This window comes from Tachyglossus aculeatus, chromosome 12, assembly GCF_015852505.1.
Source record: "Tachyglossus aculeatus isolate mTacAcu1 chromosome 12, mTacAcu1.pri, whole genome shotgun sequence".
Taxonomy (NCBI): Eukaryota; Metazoa; Chordata; class Mammalia; order Monotremata; family Tachyglossidae; genus Tachyglossus; species Tachyglossus aculeatus.
In genome coordinates, this window is record NC_052077.1 from 28,698,953 (window position 1) to 28,723,088 (window position 24,136).

The 24,136-nt window shown below is 39.6% G+C and overlaps 1 protein-coding gene across 3 annotated transcripts in view; it reads right to left on the reverse strand.

The window, feature by feature from the left end:
- The window catches only part of FSTL5 (follistatin like 5), a 580,307-nt gene that overhangs the window by 266,932 nt on the left and 289,239 nt on the right, over nt 1-24,136 (reverse strand). For all 3 annotated transcript variants that reach the window (XM_038755340.1, XM_038755338.1, XM_038755339.1), the window contains exon 5: nt 23,725-23,921. In XM_038755340.1, coding sequence (XP_038611268.1) covers nt 23,725-23,921 — 197 coding nt within the window. The remainder of the gene's footprint in view (nt 1-23,724; nt 23,922-24,136) is intronic.

The window sequence follows — 24,136 nt, forward strand, 5'->3', positions numbered from 1 at the left end:
ACCCAGAGAAGTTATGTGATTTGCCCAAAGTCACACAGCTAACAAGTGGTGAAGTTGGGATTTGAACCCACGACCTCTGACTCCAAAGCCCGTGCTCTTTCCACTGAGCCATGCTGCTTCTCACAGTAATAATGGGAACGAGACCGGTCGGACTGAAAGAATGCACCTGGTGCTGCACAAACTGCCAGCACTTTATCAATTCCTCTTCACAGGTTCTCGATCCAAAAACCCCCATTACTAGGTCAAGCTCCCGCTCCCCCCCCTTCTCCCCCTCCCCATCCCCCCATCCTACCTCCTTCCCCTCCCCACAGCACCTGTAGATATGTTTGTACAGAGTTATTACTCTATTAATTTTACTTGTACATATTTACTATTCTATTTATTTTACCTTGTTAATATGCGTTGTTTTGTTGTCTGTCTCCCCCTTCTAGACTGTGAGCCTGCTATTGGGTATGGACCATCTCTATATGTTACAAACTTGTACTTCCCAAGTGCTTAGTACAGTGCTCTGCACACAGTAGGCGCTCAATAAATACGATTGAATGAATGAAAACTTTACAATGGAAGAGTCAGCGTGGCCTAGTGTTAAGAGCCCGGATTTGGGAGTCAGAGGTCGTGGGCTTTAATTCATTCATTCGCTCAGTCAATCATATTTATTGAGCACTTACCGTGTTCAGAGCACTGTACTAAGCACTTGGGAAGTACAAGTCGGCAACATATAGAGACGGTCCCTACCTAACAACGGGCTCATCCTTCCTTTGTCAGCTGTGTGACTTTGGGCAAGTCACTTAACTTCTCTGTGCCTCAGTTACCTCATCTGTGAAATGGGGATTAAAACTGTAAGCCCCACATGGGACAACCTGATCACCTTGTATCAACCCCAGCGCCTAGAACAGTGCATTGCACATAGTAAGTGCTTAACAAATACCATCATCATCGACTTGTACTTCCCAATCACTTAGTACAGTGCTCTGCACACGGTAAGTGCTCAATACAATCGAATGAATGAATGAAAGAGTCTATCATCTGTATTCGTTAGGAAATACAGACCATTTCAAAGACGTAGTGGAGCCCAGCCTCAAGGAATATTTCTAGACTGTGAGCCCACTGTTGGGTAGCGACTGTCTCTATATGTTGCCAACTTGTACTTCCCAAGTGCTTAGTACAGTGCTCTGCACACAGTAAGCGCTCAATAAATACGATTGATTTGAATATGATATAGCTGGTGACCGCTAGAGAAGCCAGACAGACCAGCTTAGACATTCAGCCTGCTTCCTATCCTTCCAGCCCTCTCATGTATTTATCCTTATACTCAGTTGTTTGCCCTGCCTGTAATTTATTGCAGTGCCTGTTTCTTAGACTGTGAGCCCACTGTCGGGTAGGGACCGTCTCTATGTGTTGCCAATTTGTAATACCCAAGCACCTAGTACAGTGCTCTGCACACAGTAAGTGCTCAATAAATACAATTGAATGAATGAATGAATACATGCTAGATAGTAACCCCCTGAGCTAGGGATCCTATCTATCCAATCCCACCTCCCCCACATGTCTGTTGTGTGACCTTGGGCAAGTCGCTTCACTTCTCTGTGCCTCAGTTCCCTCATCTGTAAAATGGGGATTAAGACTGTGAGCCCCACGTGGGACAACCTCAGCTCCTTGTGTTCCCCCCAGCGCTTAGAACAGTGCTTTGCACATAGTAAGCGCTTAACAAATACCAACATTATTATTATTATCTACCTAGCCTATTAGACTCTCTCAGACGCTTCGTATTGTGCAAACAGTCAACACCACTGATGGATAAAGAGGCCGCAGTCAGGAGGAGGTTGAACAAAAGCGTGGTGAAGTTTGGAAGACCAAAAGTTGGTCTTCAATCCAGAAACAAGCACTGCAAACAGCTAATGCAGATCAAGGAAGCATATGTGCTTGTTATGGCCACTGAATTGGTTTTTCAGTCACACGTTTATTTTTTCAACCATTGAGGGGGAATACAGAATTTCCCTCTCTGCAGCAGCAGCATCATCAAAAACGGCAGTGGCGAGACACACTAAAGTAGAGAAGCAGCTTGGCTCAGTGGAAAGAGCCCGCGCTAGGGTGTCAGAGGTTGCGGGTTCTAATCCCAACTCCGCCACTTGTCAGCTGTGTGACTTTGGGCAAGTGACAACTTCTCTGTGCCTCAGTTACTTCATCAGTAAAACAAGGATTAAGACTGTGAGCCCCCCAAGGGACAACCTGATCTCCTTGTAACCTCCCCAGTGCTTAGAACAGTACTTGGCACATAGTAAGTGCTTAATAAGTGCCATTATTATTATTATTATTATTTTCTGTGCCTCAGTTACCTCATCTGTAAAATGAGGATTAAGACTGTGAGCCCCCCGTGGGACAACCTGATCTCCCTGTAACCTCCCCAATGCTTTGAACAGTGATTTGCACATAGGATGCACTTAATAAATGTCATTATTATTATCATTATTATTATTATTCACACTCTCTCTAGGCAATGATGATGCTTGTGATCCATGCACAAGAACTGGAATTTTGGCTATTCTTTATCACTCTGGGGAAGACAAAGCAGCAGGTAAACAGAATTAAAATGCAAAGGGCAGTTCTAAGTTTTCCTTCTTCTGTTCACACTGCCTTAGCAATTTCCACAATCATGGACATCACCTTTAAATATTTGCAAGTGATACACTTCAGATAACAGTCAGAATGTCCTTTGCTCAGTTACTGTTTAAATTTATTCTTCATTAACAAAAACATTTCCCAATTGATCATTTTCCAGGGAAGCAAAACAGGTATGAACTTCTCTGGTCTGCTCTGAAACTGTGCTATGAATATATTCTTTCACTAGCAGCTATGGTTTAAATCATTTACTTTTATTTACTCAGCAACTCTGGAAGAGGGGGTAATTTTTAAAATCGAGCAAATATAATCAAAACCTGGGCCTTAAATTAACAAGTAGTTTGATATATCATTTTCCTATGGAATACAAATAGTACTCCCACAGTAAGGAAGTGCTTTATTAATATGAAGCAGTTTATTAAGACTAAGTAGGTGCTACATGGCGAGAACTAAATCAATATTCTTAATACATTTGCTTATTAAAGCTCATCACCCTAAGGGAATGGATCATTTCATTTTAAATGGAAATACAGGCATTTTTCAAGTAGGTTAGTAGACTGTAGATCAGACATTAGTGACTAAAAATGATTGCTGGGTTTGCTCTGCCATTATCTGTTACAGAATGGCACATTGCGATGCCTCTGTAGAAAAGCTGCTTGAAACTTGACCATCTTTGGAAGATCTGAGGTTTTATAGACCCTAATCACCTTCCTGCTGGTCTTGTTTCCACCATTCTGGTCAAGGAATGGGTGTGAGCAATGATGGAGAGCTCTGTATATATGTTTGTATGTATTTATTACTCTATTTTACTTGTACAGACCTATTCTATTTATTTTATTTTGTTAATATGTTTGGTTTTGTTCTCTGTCTCCCCCTTCTAGACTGTGAGCCCACTGTTGGGTAGGGACCGTCTCTATATGTTGCCAACTTGTACTTCCCAAGCGCTTAGTACAGTGCTCTGCACACAGTAAGCGCTCAATAAATACAATTGATTGATTGATTGATGGAGAGGAGGTGGTCTCTACTATGGTAGCAGATAGTGAGGAGCTGCCAGAAATTGCAGCCTAGATTTTCCAGGCTGATTGGACTTTGAGAAGCAGCTTGGCTTACTGGAAAGAGCCCGGGTTTAGGAGTCCAAAGACATGGGTTCTAATCTCAGCTCCGCCACTTGTCTGAGGTGTGACCTTGGGCAAGCCAGTTAACGTTTCTGTGCCTCAGTTACCTCATCTGTAAAATCGGGATTAAGAGTGTGAGCCCCATGTGGGACAACCTGCTTACCTTGTATCTACCCCAGTGCTTAGAACAGTGTTTGGCACGTAGTAATTGCTTAACAAATACTATCATTATTATTTATGATATTCGTTAAGCACTCAGTATGTGCCAGCACCGTACTAACCAAAGGGGTAATAACAATAATAATAATAACAATAATAATAATGGCATTTATTAAGCGCTTACTATGTGCAAAGCACTGTTCTAAGCGCTGGGGATGTTACAAGGTCATCAGGTTGTCCCATGGGGGGGCTCACAGTTTTAATCCCCATTTTACAGATGAGGTAACAGGCACAGAGAAGTGAAGTGACTTGCCCCAAGTCACACAGCTGACACTTGGTGGATTTGGGGCTTGAACCCATGACCTCCGACTCCAAAGCCCGGGCTCTTTCCACTGAGCCACGCTGCTTCTCAGGTTGGAAACAGTCCATATCTCACATGGAGTTCAGTGTCTCAATTCCCATTTTACAGATGAGGTAACTGAGGCACAGAGGCACTTGCCCAATTGATTAAAGGTAACCGGATTTCTGATGGTCCAGGGTGGGGTGCATTGCCAAAAATAACAGGGAAGGTAAAAGGCTGGACAGACAGATGGAACAGAAAGGAGAATGAGGAAGGATAGAGGAAGAAAGACAGGACTATCAGAGGAAGAAAGATGAGACGAATGAATAGAATGGAAAGAGTAGAGAATTAAGTCTATGTCACCATTTAGCACAAGTGCCAGTATGGCCCCGAAAATGGCCAACTCCCAGATAGAAGCAGCAGTAGCCAGCAGCAGTAAGTCCAGCCATTCAAGTTACTGCTGGCCTTTTCTGGGTCAGTTTGTGGATTTTCCAGTCAGAAAAGATTTATTCCTAATTTGTCTGAAATTTTGAGCTCGGGTCCCAAGGAGATCCAAACAACTGTGAATGGTAACAGTATCATTGTGCTGTTCTCAAATTACCAATCTTTCCTGAAACACTTACGGCAGTCCCTCCTCCAGTGGCAGTGAGGAGAGCTGCTAAGGATATTATCCCCAAACATAACATTTAGTCACTTGAATTGTGTATTTATTTGAGGAGATGAAGCTCCCAACCGATATCAATCAATCATTGAGCTCTGTATGGGCAGGGGAATGTCTGTTGGTCATTATATTGTACTCTCCCAAGTGCTTAGTACAGTGCTTAGCTCACAGTAAGCCCTTAATAAGTATGATTGAATGAATGAGTAAATGAAGTGCTATGTACTGTACTAAGCACATGGAAGATTATAATACAACAGAATTAGAAGTCACATTCTCTGCCCATAATGACTATCGAAGAAATAAAATATACAATGGAGGTAATGGTAAAGACATTTAATAACTGCTTATTTTGTGCAAAGCATGGTACTCAGGGCTGGAAAAAAAACACACAGGGGGAAATAAAGGGTAGTAAGGCATTAACCAGCCCTTTCTGTGGGTATGTAGATAATGTTCATTTTCATGTGTGGCTGATGACAAAGGTTACTTACCAGAGTTGTTCTGGTAGGTGTCAAGCTTTTGGGAATGCTTAATATCACCTTTTGGGCCATGAAAATTAGGAAAGCAGATTAATGGTCATAATTATTAGTCACCTAAAGCAAGAGGCATGTTCCTTCTTTTTTAAATGAGGTGCCTTCATGGAATGAAACATTATTTTATTTCTTCAATAGTTAATATCAATAGTACTATAACACTACCAGAGAAAAAGATCCCTCTGCATAACTCTAAAATCCCCCTTACTCTTGTAAATTGAAAGGTCAAGCTTGCTAATTCAGCTACATGGATCAAATCCCTTAAGCAAGGCACTCTTGGTGTTTTATTTGTGTGGATATTGGTGTACTACCCAAGAAATGCATCCATAACCAGCACGTGTCACCCACGTCACCAGCGCGTGGTAGAGTACAATATCACACAGTTTGTAGATACTTCCCTGCTCACAACACCTTACTGTAGACATTTTGAAAATGGCATTAATTCATGTCTGACACTTTATTTAGAAGAGCAAAGCAGAAGTATACCAGATAAGAATGTTAATAAAGATTTCCTTTCATTCATTCATACAATTGTATTTATTGAGCACTTACTGTGTGCAGAGCACTGGACTAAGCGCTTGGTAAGTACCAGTTGGCAACATATAGAGATGGTCCCTATCCAACAACGGGCTCACAGTCTAGAAGGGGAAGACGGATAATAAAACAAAACATGTGGACAGGTGTCAAGTCATCAGAACAAGTAGAAATAAATCTAGAAGCACCATATTAACAAAATAGATAGAATTCCAAAGTTTTTAAATGATTCAGGGACTAGCTTATGTTTTGATGAGTGGGGAAGATGGGGAGAGAGTTTAGCCAGATATTAGTAGGAGTCTGAAACAATAATCCTGTTTGCCGAACTTGATTGCCTGTAAAATTAATTTATATCTGCTCCCAACAACCTCAGTGCTGTTATTAAAAAAAAAACCCAGGTGAAATTCAGGCGGTTAATTTTTCAGTAATTATCATTTCACTACATTTAGAAGTAGACCATGTTTGTGGATCTTTGCAATATTAAAACAGTGTAGCAAAATTAATCTCAAAACTACCTTGTATTCCCAAGAACAAGTATTGTAAATTTCACCAATTCCAAACTCTTGTTTAGGGGGGAAAAAAAATCACTTATAGTGATTCATCTCCCATATTTTTTTCTTTCCATTAACTTATTTTCATGATGGTGCTTCATTTTCCAAAATAAACTCACAGAAAATTGAGAGAGAAAAATGTGGGTTAGCAACAATATGTTCCAAACATGATAATGAAAATGTGTACTAAAGAATGAATAGACGTATAATTCCTAAGCTTAAATATTTTCATATAAATGATTTATGCATTACAAGCGTGTGACGATTTCTCACACCATTAAACAGCTTCGGAAATCTCATTAATGGCTTTCATCACTGAAGAAATGGTTTCAAAAATCTATTCATACACAGGATTTCTCAGATAGTAATATGCAAATTGTGGCATAGCAGAGGCTATACTTTCTTAATTTTGAAATAATATGGTTTAACATCCATAAATATGCTTATAATGCATCTATTTGGTCTGTGTATTCAATTAAAGAAATAAAATCTTATTGAAGATATTTCACACGTCTCCAATTTGTGGTGAAAGGAAAACATAAACATTTAACTATCATATTGATTAGTACACCGTTTGTCAAGAGATATGGTTAGGTCATTGTTGGGATTATGTGGAAGTTGTTTCCAAGAGGCAATTTATTGTGACTTTATTTCAATTAAATTACTTCCTATGCATGACATTTCCTATGTTTCCATTCATCTTTGCAATTTTTTTTTTAATTCCTGCAAGCAGCCTTGCCCCCTGCTGGAAATTCAGTAAAGCTCTAAGTTTATTGAAAAAATTATCTAAATCCCCACAAAAGAGCAAACTATTTTCAATGTTTTTTCTTACTGCGGTCATCAATACACAGATGACTGGAATGTGCCTTAGCAAAGGCATGCAAAAACCTTGTTTTTAATGTTCATTGCGTGCATTTCCCTCCTGGGTGGCATGAAGTGTGCTAGCTATACACTATAAGGGCAGGATATTGAAGTCAACTGAACCCTTTCAATCTCCTCAAGACTTTTTCTAGGATTAACAGAAAAACTATGGAAGCCACAATATTTGCTAAGCAAAACAAGGTGTTAATTCTCAGCATGAGAAGCAGGGTTGCCTAGTGGAAAGACATGAACTTGGGAAGCAAAGGAACTGAGTTCTAATTCGGACTCTGCCACTTGTCTGTTATGCTACCTTGGCAAGTCACTAACTTCTCTGTGCCTCAGTTTCCTCATCTGCAAATTGGGGATTCAGTACCCATTCTCCTTCAAACGTAGATCGTGATACCTGATATCATCACAAAACTGCGCCCCAACACTTAGTACAGCGCTTGGCACATAGTAGGTGCTTAACAAACACTGCAATTATTATTATTATTTGCAACAAGGTATAATACTGCCTTCCCAAGGAGAAAAGAAAATCATGCCTATAAGTTGAGAGGGTTGAACTGATTAAAGCTATACACAATGTACACAACAATGTAAACAGTGGCTCTGTAACAGCTCTGTTAATCAACTAATCAATAGCATTTATTGTGCACTTACTCTGTGTAGATTGAATGAGTGAATGAATGAATACAGTGCTCTCACTGTATTCATTCATTCACTCATTCAATCGTATTTATTGAGCACTTACTGTGTGCAGAGCACTTTACTAAGCGTTTGGGAAGTACAAGTTGGCAACATATAGAGACGGGCCCTACCCAACAGAGGGCTCACAGTCTAGACGGGGGAGACAGACAACAAAACAAAACATATTAACAAAATAAAATAAATAGAATAAATATGTACAAGTAAAATACATGGAGTAATAAATACGTACAAACATATATACATATATACAGGTGCTGTGGGGAGGGGAAGGAGGTAAGACAGGGAGATGGGGAGGAGGGGGAGAGGAAGGAGGGGGCTCTGAGCATATGTTAGAGTACAGTAGAGTAAGTAGAAATGATCCCTACCAAGGAGGTTTGAATAGAGTGGGGAAGCAAAACATTCAGATCAATTACTGGTAGGAGAAAGAAACCAAGTGTAAGGGTATAAACGTTAGGGCTTTATGGGTGGGGATGGAGTGAGTGCCTAAATGCTTAGGGGTTGTGCAAAGGGAGTGGAGTAAGAAAATAGGTTTGTCTTCAACATGAACCATAATAATGAGAGCTGCAATCATTTCATTTAAAATATCTCAGCACCCGTAACACAGTAGGAATATGGGCAAAGAAAAGTAGAAGAAATGCAAAATAATGTATGCATGTGAATTGACTGATTTTTTTTTATTTAGAAAGAACACAATTCAGTCAGGTTATTTAAAATCCACAGGCTCCACTGAATCCAGACTCTTTCAAATGAGTACAATTTGCTGTTTCACTAGTTGAAAGGAATTGTGTCCAGTCTCACAGCATTAATGCATTCGCTATTCACACAGAAACATGCATCCTTCCATTTGATTGCATTGTAGAGCCTCTCTAAGATTTAGTTCAGCGCACAACATAATCTTAAACTTATTTCTCGCTGAATTCAAAAACATACCAAACTTCAGAATCTTATCAGGACCTCTGCGTAGAGAGGTTTGGGAGAAGACCAATTTTACCAGCTAATATTGTTTCTCGCCTGGATGTGTGTTTATCTTTGCTGCATGGAATGAGGACTGTGAGAACGTTTGAGAGTAAACTTTTCAAAGAAGCACCTAAATGTAAGTTGATTGTGCTGTTCTTCCTTTCCTGGAAAAAAAAAATAGTTCATTGTTTCTGAGATCATCTTCCCATTAGTCGGCAAAATCCACTCTGCTATATTTGCTATCTAAAGATAGTTGTCCCCAAATAGAGGGATTTCAAGGAAGTCTTTTCAGTTATGAAATGATCAAATTTGAGATGAATTTCACAAAGTCACTTCTGCTAATGGTAGAGGTAAGGGGAAAAAAGAAAGCCCACATTAATTAGATGCCAGATAAACACAGCCGAAAAGCCAATCACAAAGGGGCTCCACATAGGGCAACTGATTCTTACTTCATCAGAAGTAAAAGACGTATGTTAAACTTAGCTAACCCTCCCACCACTGGGATCCGTACAATCTCTCTCACCACTTGAAACTTTCCCCCTCTTCTATTGCAACTTTTAAAATTATTTTCCTGTTTACTCCTACACACACGTGCCTTCCAATTCATCCCACATTCCCACAGTCTTTTTTCCCTACCTAGTGCTACATTTTGAATATTTTTTACCTGCTTCTTTGCCGGGCAGAGTTTCTTTCCCTGTTTGAGCTTCTGTGCTTGGCCCAGCATAGGAGGAGGTTTCTGAGGTGAAAGTCAGTTTCTTCAGTCAGTTTTAGACAGTGAGTCCACTGTTGGGTAGGGACTGTCTCTATATGTTGCCAACTTGTACTTCCCAAGCGCTTAGTACAGTGCTCTGCACACAGTAAGCACTCAATAAATACGATTGATTGATTCCCTTTTCCTCACCCTACCATGGCCTAGTCCCCCACTTCTGAACTTGGCCTGGCCCCCCACATCTGAACTTGGTCTTGGGGGCTTTAAACAGGGAAAGATACAGCCCGGCCATGAAGCAAGTCAAAAAATAATGCAAAAAGCAATGCTCAGCAGGGAAGGGGAGAGGGAGTCCCAGCAGGACTACAGGAATGGGAAGACACATTTGCCTGGATGCATGAGAAGTGTGGAGAACTGGAGGGACAATTTTAAAAACTGCACGGGTAGATTTAGAAGAACAGAAAGTTTAAAGAGTGGCAGTGGAGTTTGAGAAGCAGAGGCAGAGATTTCCAGGTATAACTACTAGAAGGGGGAAAACACAATACTTTTACATATAGTGACATCATAGTCACCATGAAACTGATTTCACAGGCTAAGCAGTTTTTATAAACGAGATTTGAGATGACTTTTCTATCTGATGAAATGCAAGGCAAGGGAATAGACACACTGCCCCACTAGTCTAGGAACAGAAAAGTGGACCACTCTGGTATTTTATTTACTTAATTGAAAACAATAGCGGGAAAAGTGAAGGGGGTTATAAAGTGGTGTTGAGCAGTTTTCAATTTTTTACTAAACCATTTCAGCAGCAAAATATTTCCCCTGATGTGATTATGCAAAACAATTTTGTAATAGCAATTCAATTGTCAATTCATATAAATCAATACAGCATGCCCATAAATGGAAGGGGGAGTGGATAGAAGGAAGCTGTAAGGGTGAGAAATGGATAAGCACAATAGGTAGAATGTCAATTTGGGCAGAATTCAGAAGGAAAGGAAATAGAGAGAAGAGAAAGCCCAGCTTAGCTAGGTGACATGCTGGAGAATAATTTCTGGAGAGAATTTGGCCATGGTTTATCCCATCCTTATATATCGGGAAAAATACTGGTCACATCAATCAACCACATATACTGAATATTGCATGCAGAGCAGTGTACTATGTGCTTGGGAGAGTGCAATTCTATAGAGTTAGTAGACATGAGTGAGTTTTAGGTTCACAATTCCCCTAGACTAAGTTCTGTGACAGCAGAGACAGTGTTCATATACTATATCATTCCAAGTGCTTAACGCAGTGCCCTACATAGCGGGGACACTGATACATACCATCAAATGTATTCAACCACACATTATGTTGTCAACGTGGTCAGTTAATTATATTTGTGATGACATCAAGGGGAAGGGGGAATCTGGGAAGTGATAATCTTCAGCTTGTCTTTAAAGAAGTTGGCAAGATGTTTGGCTAACAGGAGAAAATGGCAGTTTTAAATTCATAATAAAGTGGTGATTGTTTTAAGGGTATCAGAAGGGGTCACATTGGAAATTTTATTCAAATTCAATGTTGTATGAAAATTAAAATGATCTTTAAAACGATATTGTTCACATTAAGAATTTCTTCTGATCTTGTTCTCATTCCCCCCAAAAAATCAACAAATGGCATTCTTTACTGTGTGAATTGCTAAGCGCATGGGAGAATATGATACAGAAGAGTTCGTAGACATGATCCCTGCCCATAAAGAGATTACATTTAGATTGGGGCAGTGACATTAAAATAAATAATAGATAGGTACACTCCTCCTTCCATTTATGGGCATGCTATATAGATTTAAATGAATGAACAATTGAATTGCTATTACAAAATTGTTTTGCATAATCACAGCAGGGGAAATCTTTTGCTACTGAAGTGGTTTGGTAAAAAATTGAAAACTGCTCAACATCACTTTATAACCCCTTTCACTTTTCCCGGCATTGTTTTTAATTAAGTAAAATTAAATGATCACATTGGAAATTTTATTCAAATTCAATGTTGTATGAAAATTAAAACGATCTTTAAAACTATATTGTTCACATTAAGAATTTCTTCTGATCTTGTTCTCATTCCCCCGAAAAATCAACAAATGGCACTATTTACTGTGTGAAGTACTAAGTACATAGGAGAATATGATACAGAAGAGTTGGTAGGCATGTTCCCTGCCCATAAAGAGATTACATTTAGATTGAGGCAGTGACATTAAAGTAAATAATAGATAGGTACACAGAACAGTGAAGCAGTGACCTAGTGGATAAAGCATGGGCCTTAGAGCAGTGCTTGACATATAGTAAGCACTTAAATACCACAAAAAGAGCATTCCTTAATTCTGCAACAGTATTTTGTGCAATGTATGTAATGAAAATGGTCTAGTGGGCCCTAGAAGTGAGAAGGACTTGAGTCCTAGTCCTGGCTCCACCATTTTTCTGCTGTGTGACCTAGGGGAAGTCACTTCGCTTCTCTGTGCCTCAGTTACTACATATGCAAAATGGGGATTAAGACTATGAGCCTTATGTGGGACATGGACTGCATCCAACGTACCTCATATCTACCCCGGTGTTTAGAACAGCGCCTGGCATATAGCTTTAACAAATACCAGAATCATTATTATTATTAGGAGGCTGTTGGAGTAATAAAGCTGGGATATACCAAGTGCCTGGTTCCAACGTGATAGCCATTGGATGGAAAGGAAAGGAAAAATTCGGGAAATGCTGTCAAGACAAAGGTGACAGGATTTGGCAACCAAATCAATATGGGGGGTTTGGATAATGTCAACGTTACAGACTTGAGCGATAACTGTCATAGTAACGTTAGATGGAGGGGAGGATTTGAGGGTGAAGATAAGATTATTTTTAGCTGTGTTGAACCTGACGTATGCCTGGGATATCCATGTAGAAGTTTTCTACAGCAGGAAGAAAAACGAGACTGTAATGAAGGGGATATTAAATGCATCTCTAATCTTGAAATTATTCAGTGACAGCCCTTCAAATAAATTTGGATACTTGAGTTACAGTTCTTTTATGAGATTTTATCAGGTGACAGGTAATTGAAGTTATCTAAACATACAAACATATACCCACAAAATAAGGTGAACAGATGACATGACAAATTCCCATACACATTTGTATGGTAAAGTGCTTCTCCTTTATAAACTCAGTAATCTTGGTTGCTAGAGAAGCAATTAGTGCCATTCAGGGAAGCCAAAGCATGTTCAGTGCATTATTAAGTGAGCTTGAAAGATCAGTGTATTGTCTGGAAAAATATAGATGTGATTAAAAACTTAAGATCAGAAACCATGTTTTTTTGCTTCTGGTATACTCTCAAGTACATCAATCAATCAGTCAATAGAATTTGTTGGGTAAGACCTTTGTCTAATAATGTACTAAGTGTTTGGGAGAGTATATAGAGTTAGACACAATCCCTGTCTGTGTAACACACTGTACCCAGTAGACATGCAATAAAAACTCCGAGGAATTAAAAGTCTACTCCAAAAACTAGTTGACTCTAGCTCTACAATTATCTCCAAAGTCACTATTCCTTAGAACTACAACAGATATCACTTTCTTCTGATTAAAATTTAAAACTAGGTACAAATATCATCCATGAAATAGCTCTGTGCATCCTCTAGACCATGACGCTTCAATAAGAATGTGAAATTAAACCGTATACTTGTATCAAAATACTAGATGATTGACAAAATTCTACACTATTCTACCAATGGACAGTAGGTTCCTTTTCAGGTGTTAAAAATAACTACAATCAGCATCCCCTGCATTGATTCTTTTAAGCACTATATACACTGCATTTCCTTGTAATTTTAAATATAGAATAATTATATTTCACTTTAAAAACTGGTGTTTCAAATTCATCCATCTTAATTAACCAATGATTGAGGTTATTAATTTTCAATTCACCGTAATAACCACTCACCTCTGAATTATTATACAATTAGAAAATTCAGTGTTCCTAATGAGTTCCACTCTTGGAAACAGAAAGAGTTGAAATGTGTTATCTTCTTGACGCAGGGTGATATTTGGAAGACCTATGTTCAAGACAACTTGCATTTTTCTGAACTGAAGAAAATGTTCATTAAGAGAGGCATGCCATTCCAAATCCTAATATAATTCCCACCTTCCCCATCAGTTTGCTACCTGGATCTTTCAGCAGGTGATTTACATTGCAACCTTTTTTTGGCCATTACTTATGAAGAAAATCAGTCTTTCAAAGCCTTGACTCAAACCAGGGATAGACAAGCTTCAGAGCTCTCCATCACCTTGGACTCTCCTACCTCACCTCCCTTCTCTCCTTCTACATCCCAGCCCCCACACTCCGCTCCTCTGGTTCTAACCTTCTCACTGTGCCTTGTTTTCACCTGTCCCACGTCCTACCTATGGCATGGAATGCCCTCCACCCTCATATCCACTAAATTATCAAATTTCCCCCCACCTTCCTTCAAAGCCCAACTGAAAGCTCACCTCCTCCAGAGGCCTTCCCAGACTAAGTCCCCCTTTTTCTCAGCTCCCCCTTGCCTCCGCATCGCCCCAACTCGCTCCCTTGATTCTTCCCCCTCTCCCCACTCCACAGCACTTGTGTATATATGTGCATAATTCTATTTATTTATATTAATGCCTGTTCACTTGTTTTGATGTCTGTCCCCCTCCCTAGATGGCAAACCCGGTGTGGGCAAGGATTGTCTCTCTCTATTGCCGAACTGTTCTTTCCAAACAGCACAGTGCTGTGCACACAGTAAGCACTCAATACGTATGCTTGAATGAAAGCGTTACTCTAAATCCTCTTTCACTCATTTCTCTTCTCTAAAATGATGATGATGATGATGATGGCATTTGTTAAGTGCTAACTATGTGCAAGGCACTGTTCTAAGCACTGAGGAGGAGATACAAGGTGATCAGGTTGTCCCACGTGGGGCTTACAGTCTTCATCCCCATTTTACAGATGAGGTAACTGAGGCACAGAGAAGTTAAGTGACTTGCTCAAAGTCACACAGCTGACAAGTGGCAGAGTCGGGATTAGAACTCATGACCTCTGGCTCCCAAGCCCGTGCTCTTTCCACTGAGCAACGCTGCTTCTCAAAAACAACAATCCAAAACACATTCCCTCCAAAAACACCATCAATTAAAGTAATACAATGCAACTTTTTTGCCTTCAAATAACATAAAGACAAACCCTCTGACAACCTGAAGTCATCCTCTGCTTGTATTTCCAAAGTTCTCTTGTAACCTAAAGGAATCCCATTCTATATTACCCACAGTGATTGTTTTTAATCTGCCACTAGAAATAATTACATCCAGTCTTCAAATGTGGCCCTAAATATCCCCGACTCAATTAGCTTCACCTCACTGAAATAGGAACTCTGATTCTGAGAATTCTGCCCTCCTCAATCCCTACAGGTGTCACCATACTTGCTTTGCAAGTTGCCCAGCATTTCATTAAAATGGTAACATCTTTCTTTTCCCAGTTATAGAAAGGGAAAATTATGAAATGCAAACTCTCCCAAATGAAATAGCAACCCTGTACTCTCAATGATGGAAAGCCACTTTTCATTTCATGAACCTTAATTGAGATTAAATTTCTTAACATAGGTATAGATGACCCTTAATAATTTTAGATAAATGAATATGGTGTCATTTTTTATAGGTCAGATACATATATATCAAATCGGTTTGCCTATGTCAATGTTTCCAGTAAAGCATTTGGCAACATAGCCTTGAAATTATCGGCTGTGTGGGTGATACTGAAAAGCATTTTTCATTTTCCTCTATCCGTGAACATCCATCCATATCCCCTTCACTGCCTTTGGGAAGAAAAGTGAATCATCCCCAAACAGCTCCTAAAATACACCACATCACATTGCAAAAGGCACTCTGCCTGATTTTCACTAGACCTAACCTAATTTATTTTGGTTCCTGAACTTTCGGATAAGTGTCTATTCCTTGAAGTTCATAAGGAATTTTTTTTTAAATTAGCGTTTACAAGTATCCTATTATCTGGACAGAAACATATGCAATCATTTTCCTGGTAGGCACAGAAAAGACATTTAGATGGATGTTAAAGCAAAATATTCCACTGCTCTCATACTTAAAAGGGTCCTCAACTCACTCCCTCAACCCCCTTGGACACTGCTCATGGAGCTACAGTCAATGCAACAATAATGCGAGTTTTCAACATGCTTTGTATTGGCCATTATTCTTACTGCAATTCATGTCTCTATGGATATGCCATAATGCACTTTTGGAAGACACACACTTGCACAAAACATGTTCTAACAATGCACTATTATAACACTTTCTATTTCTACCACACTTCCAGCTGTAGCGAGTCTTACATTACTGGAAGTTACAATTCCATTCACCAAAGGGATGCTACATTATATTGTTTGATTATCTTAAGTTAATGCACTGATATAACCAAGTATTGTGAGGCCACAACGCACACAAGGAAGACAGAGGCGGGCTTCGGGATGAGTTGAGTTCGAGGAGGGGGGACAGAGAGGCCACTGTGGGTGGGGTACATGTTCTAACAATGCACTATTATAACACTTTCTATTTCTACCACACTTCCAGCTGTTGTGAGTCTTACATTACTGGAAGTTACAATTCCATTCACCAAAGGGATGTTGTATTATATTGTTTGATTATCTTAAAAAGTTAATGCACTGACATAACCAGTTCACCAAGTATTGTGAGGCCACAACACACACAAGGAAGACAGAGACGGGCTTCGGGATGAGTTGAGTTTGAGGAGTGGGGACAGAGAGGCCACTGTGGGTGGGGTAAGAGTGGAGACCACAGAACATTCCACCCTTCCTCTTCCCTGTCCCTGCCCCTTTGGCATTAGGCTGAAAATTTTATAGTTTAGACTGTAAATTCATTATGGGCAAGGAACATGTCTGCCAACTTTGTGGTATTGTGCTCTCCCAAGTGCTTCCTTCCTTCCTACACATAGTAAGTGCTCAGCAAATATCATTGATTGATTTAAACCATTCAATCATATTTATTGAGTACTTACTGTGTGCAAAGGACTGTGTAGACTCTGGAGAAGGAGGTGAGATAAGACTGATATTATCCATATTATTATTATTATCCATATTGAAGGACTTGAGCTGATAAATGGATCACAGCTCAAAATGATGCTAAACCTTCACGGAACTAGCACATGGGAAAGCTCTATTAAAAAGCTGATGATTGACTCTTGCTTCAGAGACATGAAAGCCATAAGCAACAGAAGGACAACTACCTATATAATTAAGTCAGACCACAAATATAAGTGCACCAAGTCAAACAGGGAGAAAGTTATTAAATACAAATCATGGAAACTGAATGGAATATTTTCTGCACAGTCACAGATGAGTGATTGAAATTCATATATTTCACTTGAGGTGGGGGGGGAGGAGAGGGAGGAAAGAAACACCAAGAACTCTGCCCCCTCCTTCCTCTCCTCCCCATCTTCTTCTCCTCCCCACAGCACCTGTATATATGTTTGTACATACGTATTACTCTATTTTACTTGTACATATGTACTATTCTATTTATTTCATTTTGTTAATATGTTTTGTTTTGTTGTCTGTCTCCTCCTTCTAGACTGTGAGCCCGCTGTTGGGTAGGGACCATCTCTATATGTTGCCAACTTGTACTTCCCAAGCGCTTAGTACAGTGCTCTGCACAGAGTAAGCACTCAATAAATGATTGAATGAATGAATGCTTTCATATACACAGTCCAACAATCTGCTCATCGAAACCTCTCTCTCCTTACCTAACTTTACCAGCAGATGTCATTTTCGACAATTGGAATGCATAATTTAAGTATTCTTAAATACTCTTAAATACTCCCTTCTTCTACCCACACCACTTCATATTCTTTCCAGTGATATTAGGTGAATTTTTCTTCTGACTCAATAAGCAACCCTCACAAGCTCATATATTTGACATTTCTTCATCGACAACTGCTTGGTGCAGTGTTCTGCATGCAGTAAAACCTCAGTAAATGCTGCTGATTGATTTATTAATAATTTATAGGGCTTCCTTATAGTTTGATTCTACCATGTGTATGCTCCTCCTTGGTTGTGTCAATGAATTAGCTCTTTAAAATAATTGCAGCAATACAACATCACTTCAGTGAATAAATTTGTACCTCCTATCATGGAAGCATTGGAAAATGGCAGGGGACAGTTTCAAATCAAGTGGTTATCATCCTCCCAAGGCTTTTACCTCTTCATAGCCACCAAGACAGGTACTCCTTCCCTCTGCCTCATCTGGTAAATTGGAACAGGCATGCATATGTTAATGATGCAAATTGCCCACATAGGACTGCACCATATACTTAGCAGATGCTTCAAAAGAATTAGAAATCAAAGGAATCTGATTCCTCCTGTAGGATGTTGCTCATTAGCAAGCAGTAGGAAATCAACTCTTTCAACTGGGTAGAGCATGATCAGATAGGAATCAATCATATTTACTGAGGTATTACTGTGTGCAGTACTGTGTGCAGTACTGTGTCCCCCTTTTAGACTGTGAGCCCACTGTTGGGTAGGGACTGTCTCTATGTGATGCCAATTTGTACTTCCCAAGTGCTTAGTACAGTGCTCTGCACATAGTAAGCGCTCAATAAATACGATTGATTGATTGATTGATTGCAGAGCACTGTACTGTTTTGGAGAATATAATGTAACACCAACTCTGTTAGACACATTCCCTGACTACAAAGAGCTCACAGTCTAGAGGTGAAGACAGACAGAAATATAGATTACTGCTATGTAAATGCCCAGGCACATCCAAAATCCAATGCTATGTACCAATGTACCTTAGACAATCAGCACTCCTTTCGCATACCAAAGCACTTTCATGGGTATGCATTTTCTACAATAGTAAAACAGTGCACATTTTACAGACAGGTTGATTGCAATTTTGTTTTATATAATTGTTTTTGTATCTTTATTTTTACTCCCGTGATTGTCAGGTTATGCCCTTTCATCTTTTCTATTTGTATTCAATTGAGATTCCATTACAGTGCCTTTTAATTCTACATTGAGAAGCATAGGCAGAGAAGTTTTATATGTAATATAATATATTACATAGATTATACTCTAACACAAGAGCCCAATTCCCTTCTAATGGCATTTCTCCTTCCATACTGCCAAAACACATTTCACTAAGTACTTAGTAGAGTGCTCTAAATACAGTGGTGTTCAATATGCTTTTATCAATGGTGGGTAATAACTTCTTTAATTTCAGAAACAAGGAAGATCAAAAGCCCAATTTAAGGGAACCACGTGGCTGTGTAGTGCATGGATAATTTGTGGTGAATACCAACAGGTTCTCTATAGTTATCCCTTCCTCTAAGTCCAAGCTTCAAAGTATTTCAACTGTAAGTGGGTAAATTACCGTTAACAAGGCAGAATGATGTAATAGAAAGATCTTGGGTCTGAGAGATGGAAAACTGGGATTCTAATCCCATCTCTGCCATTGGCCTGCTTTGTGTCTTTAGACAAGTTACTTGAATCACTCTAAACTAAAAATGTGAAAGCACTTGGGAATAGAGGGGCTATTTAAAATTAGTCATTATTATTATGATTATAGGGTGTCCAGGGAAACCCTTTCATATTGTTACCTGCTTCCTAACATTTGGGAGGACTTCAGAATTTTAGGATATTAGTTTTGAGTGGGAGTATTCTTGGCTGGCTATCCTGGGATTGAGAAACATAGGCAGAGGAGTTTTACATGTAATATAATATATTACATAGATTCTATTCTAACACAAGAGCCCAATTCGCTTCTAATGCATTTCTCCCTCTCTACTGCCAAAATGCACTTTTATTTAATTGCAACTGTAAATCTAATGTATTTCATATTGTAGCTGAGGGCAGAATTAATTTCATGGGGGTATGAGGACTGAAGATGTTTCAGTTTGTTATGAGTTAGGATGAAATTTTACTTGAAAATACTATTCTTAGGTAAAGTTAAGATGTCTTTTAGATAACTATATATACACTAAGAACTCAATAAATGCCTCTGATTGATTTGTTGATAATTTATAGGGTTTCTTTATAGTTTGATTCTACCATGTCTATGCTCCTCCTTGGTTGTGTCTGTGCATTAACTCTTTAAAATAATTGCAGCAATACAACATCACTTCAGTGAATAAATTTGTACCTCCTATCATGGAAGCAGTGGAAAAATGGCAGGGGACAGTTTCAAAGTAAGTGGTTATCATCCTCATATATATACACTTATAAAAATCGGTCTTCTTTACTTGGCAATGATGCTCCTGAAGCTAAGATTCCATCCACGCATGTTGCTGTTGTTGAAAAAGATTGCAGTACGACTGACATTTCATCTCCCACTGTGAACCTATAAAGATCATATCTTGACAACTCATTCATTGGCCACTTTCAGGGCTTGTCCCTGTTCTAGAGTCTGTCTCTTAGTATGCCAACTTTCTGAAATCGCATCTCCAGGGAAGCCAACCCTTGCCCGATTGACCTACACTAGTGTTGCGTGTCTGCAAACTCTGTTTCTCAGGCTGTGCTTCATGATCAATGTTATGTTACTGTGTGCAGACACTGTTCCAAGCTCTTGGACAAGTATAAACAGAAACTTCACCATTCATTTAAAAGCACCCTTTCCCCCCTCCTTCCTCACCGCTCTCCTACTACAATCCACCCTGCACATTTAACTCCTCTAATGCCAACCTACTTACTGTACATCAATCTCATCTTTCTCAGCGCCAACTTCTCACCCATGTTCTCCCTCTAACCTGGAACTCCTTCCCTCTTCCTATTCAACAAACAATTAATCTTCCCACCTTCAAAGTCTTAAGGCACATCTCCCTAAGAGGTCTTCCCTGGCTAAGCCCTCATTTCCTTTCTCCCACTTTCTCTGTCATCCCAATCTCGATTTGCTTCCTTTATCCCCCTCCCATCAGTCCCACGTACTTATGAACATATCCTTCTAGACTGTGAGCCTGCTGTTGGGTAGGGACCGTCTCTATACGTTGCAAACTTGTACTTTCCAAGCACTTAGTACAGTGCTCTGCACACAGTAAGCACTCATTACAAATGAATGAATGAATGACTATCCATAATTTATTTGTATCAATGTATATCTATACTGTAAGCTCACTGTGGGCAGAGAGTGTGTCTATCAACTCTGTTGTGTTGTGTTCTCCTTAGCACTCAGTATGGTGCTCTGCACACAGGAAGCACTTAAAAAGTGATTCACTGGTTCAGTACTATAGTGTTGATAGACACAATCCCTACCCCCAAAGACGTTATACACTATTTCTCTAAAACAGTTCAGTTCTTTCTGCTTTGATATACTTCACTCAGGCATCGTATTGTAACTGCATGGGATCCTACTCTTGCCAATTCTCCTTACATCTAATATACAAGCATTAAACAGCGTCGTTGTCTCACTGGATCCACCCCAAGGTGGAAAGGTAGGCCACTTAATAGCATTCTCGCCAAAGCCAACTTTGCCACATAGGCCTAAATCCCAGCTTTCAGCTACACCCATGGCAGCTGACAATTGCCCAGTCAGTAGTTTCATTGAAACCCATCCAGTATTAAATGCTTGGGGGAGTACAATAGAGTAAATAGAGAGAATCCCTGCCTTCAACGAGCTTATGATTTAGTACCAGCAAGAAAAATAAGCTACTGGGCATAGTAAGTACTCAATAAATATGATTGAACTGTGTCCCCCCAAAAAAAAAAATCCTGTTGGCTCCCCAGGATTCTTATAGTCATCCATTTATATGGGTTCTATACAGACTATTCCCTCAATGGGAATTGAGGGAATCAGCAGCTTTTCTTCTTATTCTTCCATCTGCTCCATGTGGGGGTGGGGGGAGGGAGAGAATGTGTGAGAATGTTTGAGAGAGAAAGAATGTGTGAGAGAGAGAGACAGAGAGAGACAGAGGGAAAGAGTGTTATGTTTATTCCAGATGTGAATGATGTGGGTTTCTATCTGTCTCCTTCTGCCTAGTTCCTCCTAATCCCAAAATACTCAGAAATCCCCTGCAGGATTATTTGATGACCTACATTTCTCAACACTAAATCGTGTTAATTATGCTCAGAGAAATTAAAGTGCCAGTAGAGGAAAAGGTGGTTTTCAGAGAGACAAAGAAAACAGAGAAGACAGGAAAACTTTTGAGCAAAATAACTAGCAAATTCATAATATTTAGATCATTTTAAAATATTGACTATTAGCTGTCACCCATTATTGAATCACTGAATTGTATTTATTAAGCCCTTACTGTGTGCAGAGCACTGTACTAAGTGCTTGGGAAAGTACAAAACAATAGTAGACAGTGACATTCGCTGCCCAGACAAACTCACAGTCTGGGTGGGAGGAGATGGATAGCAATACAAATACATAAAATTACAGATTTATACTTAAGTGGTGTGGGGCTGGGAGGAGGGCATTAAGAGCAAGAGGAGCAAGTCAGCGTGACACAGAAGGGAGTGGGAGATGAGGAAAAGTGGGGCTTAGTCTGTGGAGGCCTCTTGGAGGAGATGTGCATTCAACAAGACTACGGAAAGGGGTAGAGTAATTGCTATTGGATTTGAGGAAGGAGGGCATTCCAGGCCAGGGGCAGGATGTGGGCCATGGGTTGGCACCAATACAGAAAAGATCCGAAGCCCAGTGAGAAAGTTAGCACTAGAGGAGCAAAGTGTGCTGGCTTGGTTGTAGAAGAGTGAAGTGAGGCGAGGTAGGAGAGGACAAGGTGATGGACAGCTTTAAATAATGGCATTTATTAAGTGCTTATTATGTGCAAAGCACTGCTCTAAACACTTTAAAGCCAATGGTGAGGAGTAGTTGTTTGATACGGAGGTGGTTGGGCAATCACTGGAGAATTTTAAGGAGACGAGTGACATGGACTGAATATTTTTGTAGAAAGATGATCCAGGCAGCGGAGTGAAGTGTGGACTGGAGTGGGGAGAGATAGGAGGTGGGGAGGTTAGCAAGGAGAGAGCGAGAGAGAGAGAAACAGGGAAAGAGTGCAGTAATGCAGTAATCTAGGTGGGATAGGATGAGTGATTGTATTAACGCGGTAGCAGCTGGATGAAGAGGATATTGTGAAGGTGGGACAGACAGGATTTGGTGACAGATTGACTGTCACATATAGTTAAACTTAATCATTTGGATTGGACATCTGTAAACTTCTAATTTGTTTGACAACCAGTTGATTGAGACAATCATCTGCCCTGCCTTTAGCTTAACCACTCTCATTTAGGTGTGCCTAACACAGTTTAGCAAAAATAGAAAATTAATATTCTCCAACTGAAAGGTTACAGCTGTTATACATTTCCTTAAGGAGGTAAACAACCCACAGAAAGCTGATTAATGCATTGAAAATACGACACAATGAATAGGAAAATCACTTCATAGCCTAAGGTCTAACATTACAAATGTAGTTTACTTTGAGATGTAGTTATTTTAAAAATTCAATTAAATTTCATTGTCATTAAAAATGTTGAAAAATTGTGCTAACCACTTGAGAAAATATAGAGCAACTCTTTTTACAGCAGCTCAAGGAGGTAAATTCATTTTAAGAAAAGTTGCATGACCACCCCGAAGACCTATGGGTTCCAAAGATGTATCCTCCAGCTCCCTCTTTATCCCTTCTAAAATATAATCACGAGAAGCAATGTGCCTTAGTGAATACAGCACAGGCCTGAGAGTCCGAAGGACCTGCGTTCAATCTCGGCTCTGCCACATGTCTGCTGTGTGACCTTGCAAAAATCGCTTAACTTCTCTGGGCCTCAGTTACCTCACCTGTAAAATGGGGATTAAGAGTTTGTTCCCAAAGTGGGACAGGGAGGGGCTGTGTCCAACCTGATTAACTTGCATCTACCCCAGTGCTTATAATAGTTCTTGGCACCTAGTAAGTGCTTAATTACTTTCATTATTATTAATCTACTTAAGCTAAATTAAGACTAACACCTACCTGAGTCAGTTCATTAATATTCACAAGTCCATTGCTATCAGCATCAAAATATTTGAACATCTGATCCACCAGTGTCTTCTTCAGGGGTATTTCATCTTCAAAAGGATTCTCATTTTGTGGTATAACATACTTCTGCTTTTGTAGATCCAAGAGCATGTTTTTAATTTTGCTGTATTCAGTAGTTTTGCATTTGTCCCCTGTTAAAAGAAAAACAAAACAATTTACTAAGATTTAAAATATCTTTTTTTTTTTTTTTTTTTTTTTTTACTAACCACATATCACGTTATTTGCAGAGACTGGCTAACTACTGTCCCCTGCATAACTTCTGGAAGAGTTCATTCTATAGGGGGTAATTTCTCAAATCTATTCTCTTGGGCTATTTTGGACCAGGCTAATAATAATGGACAATCTT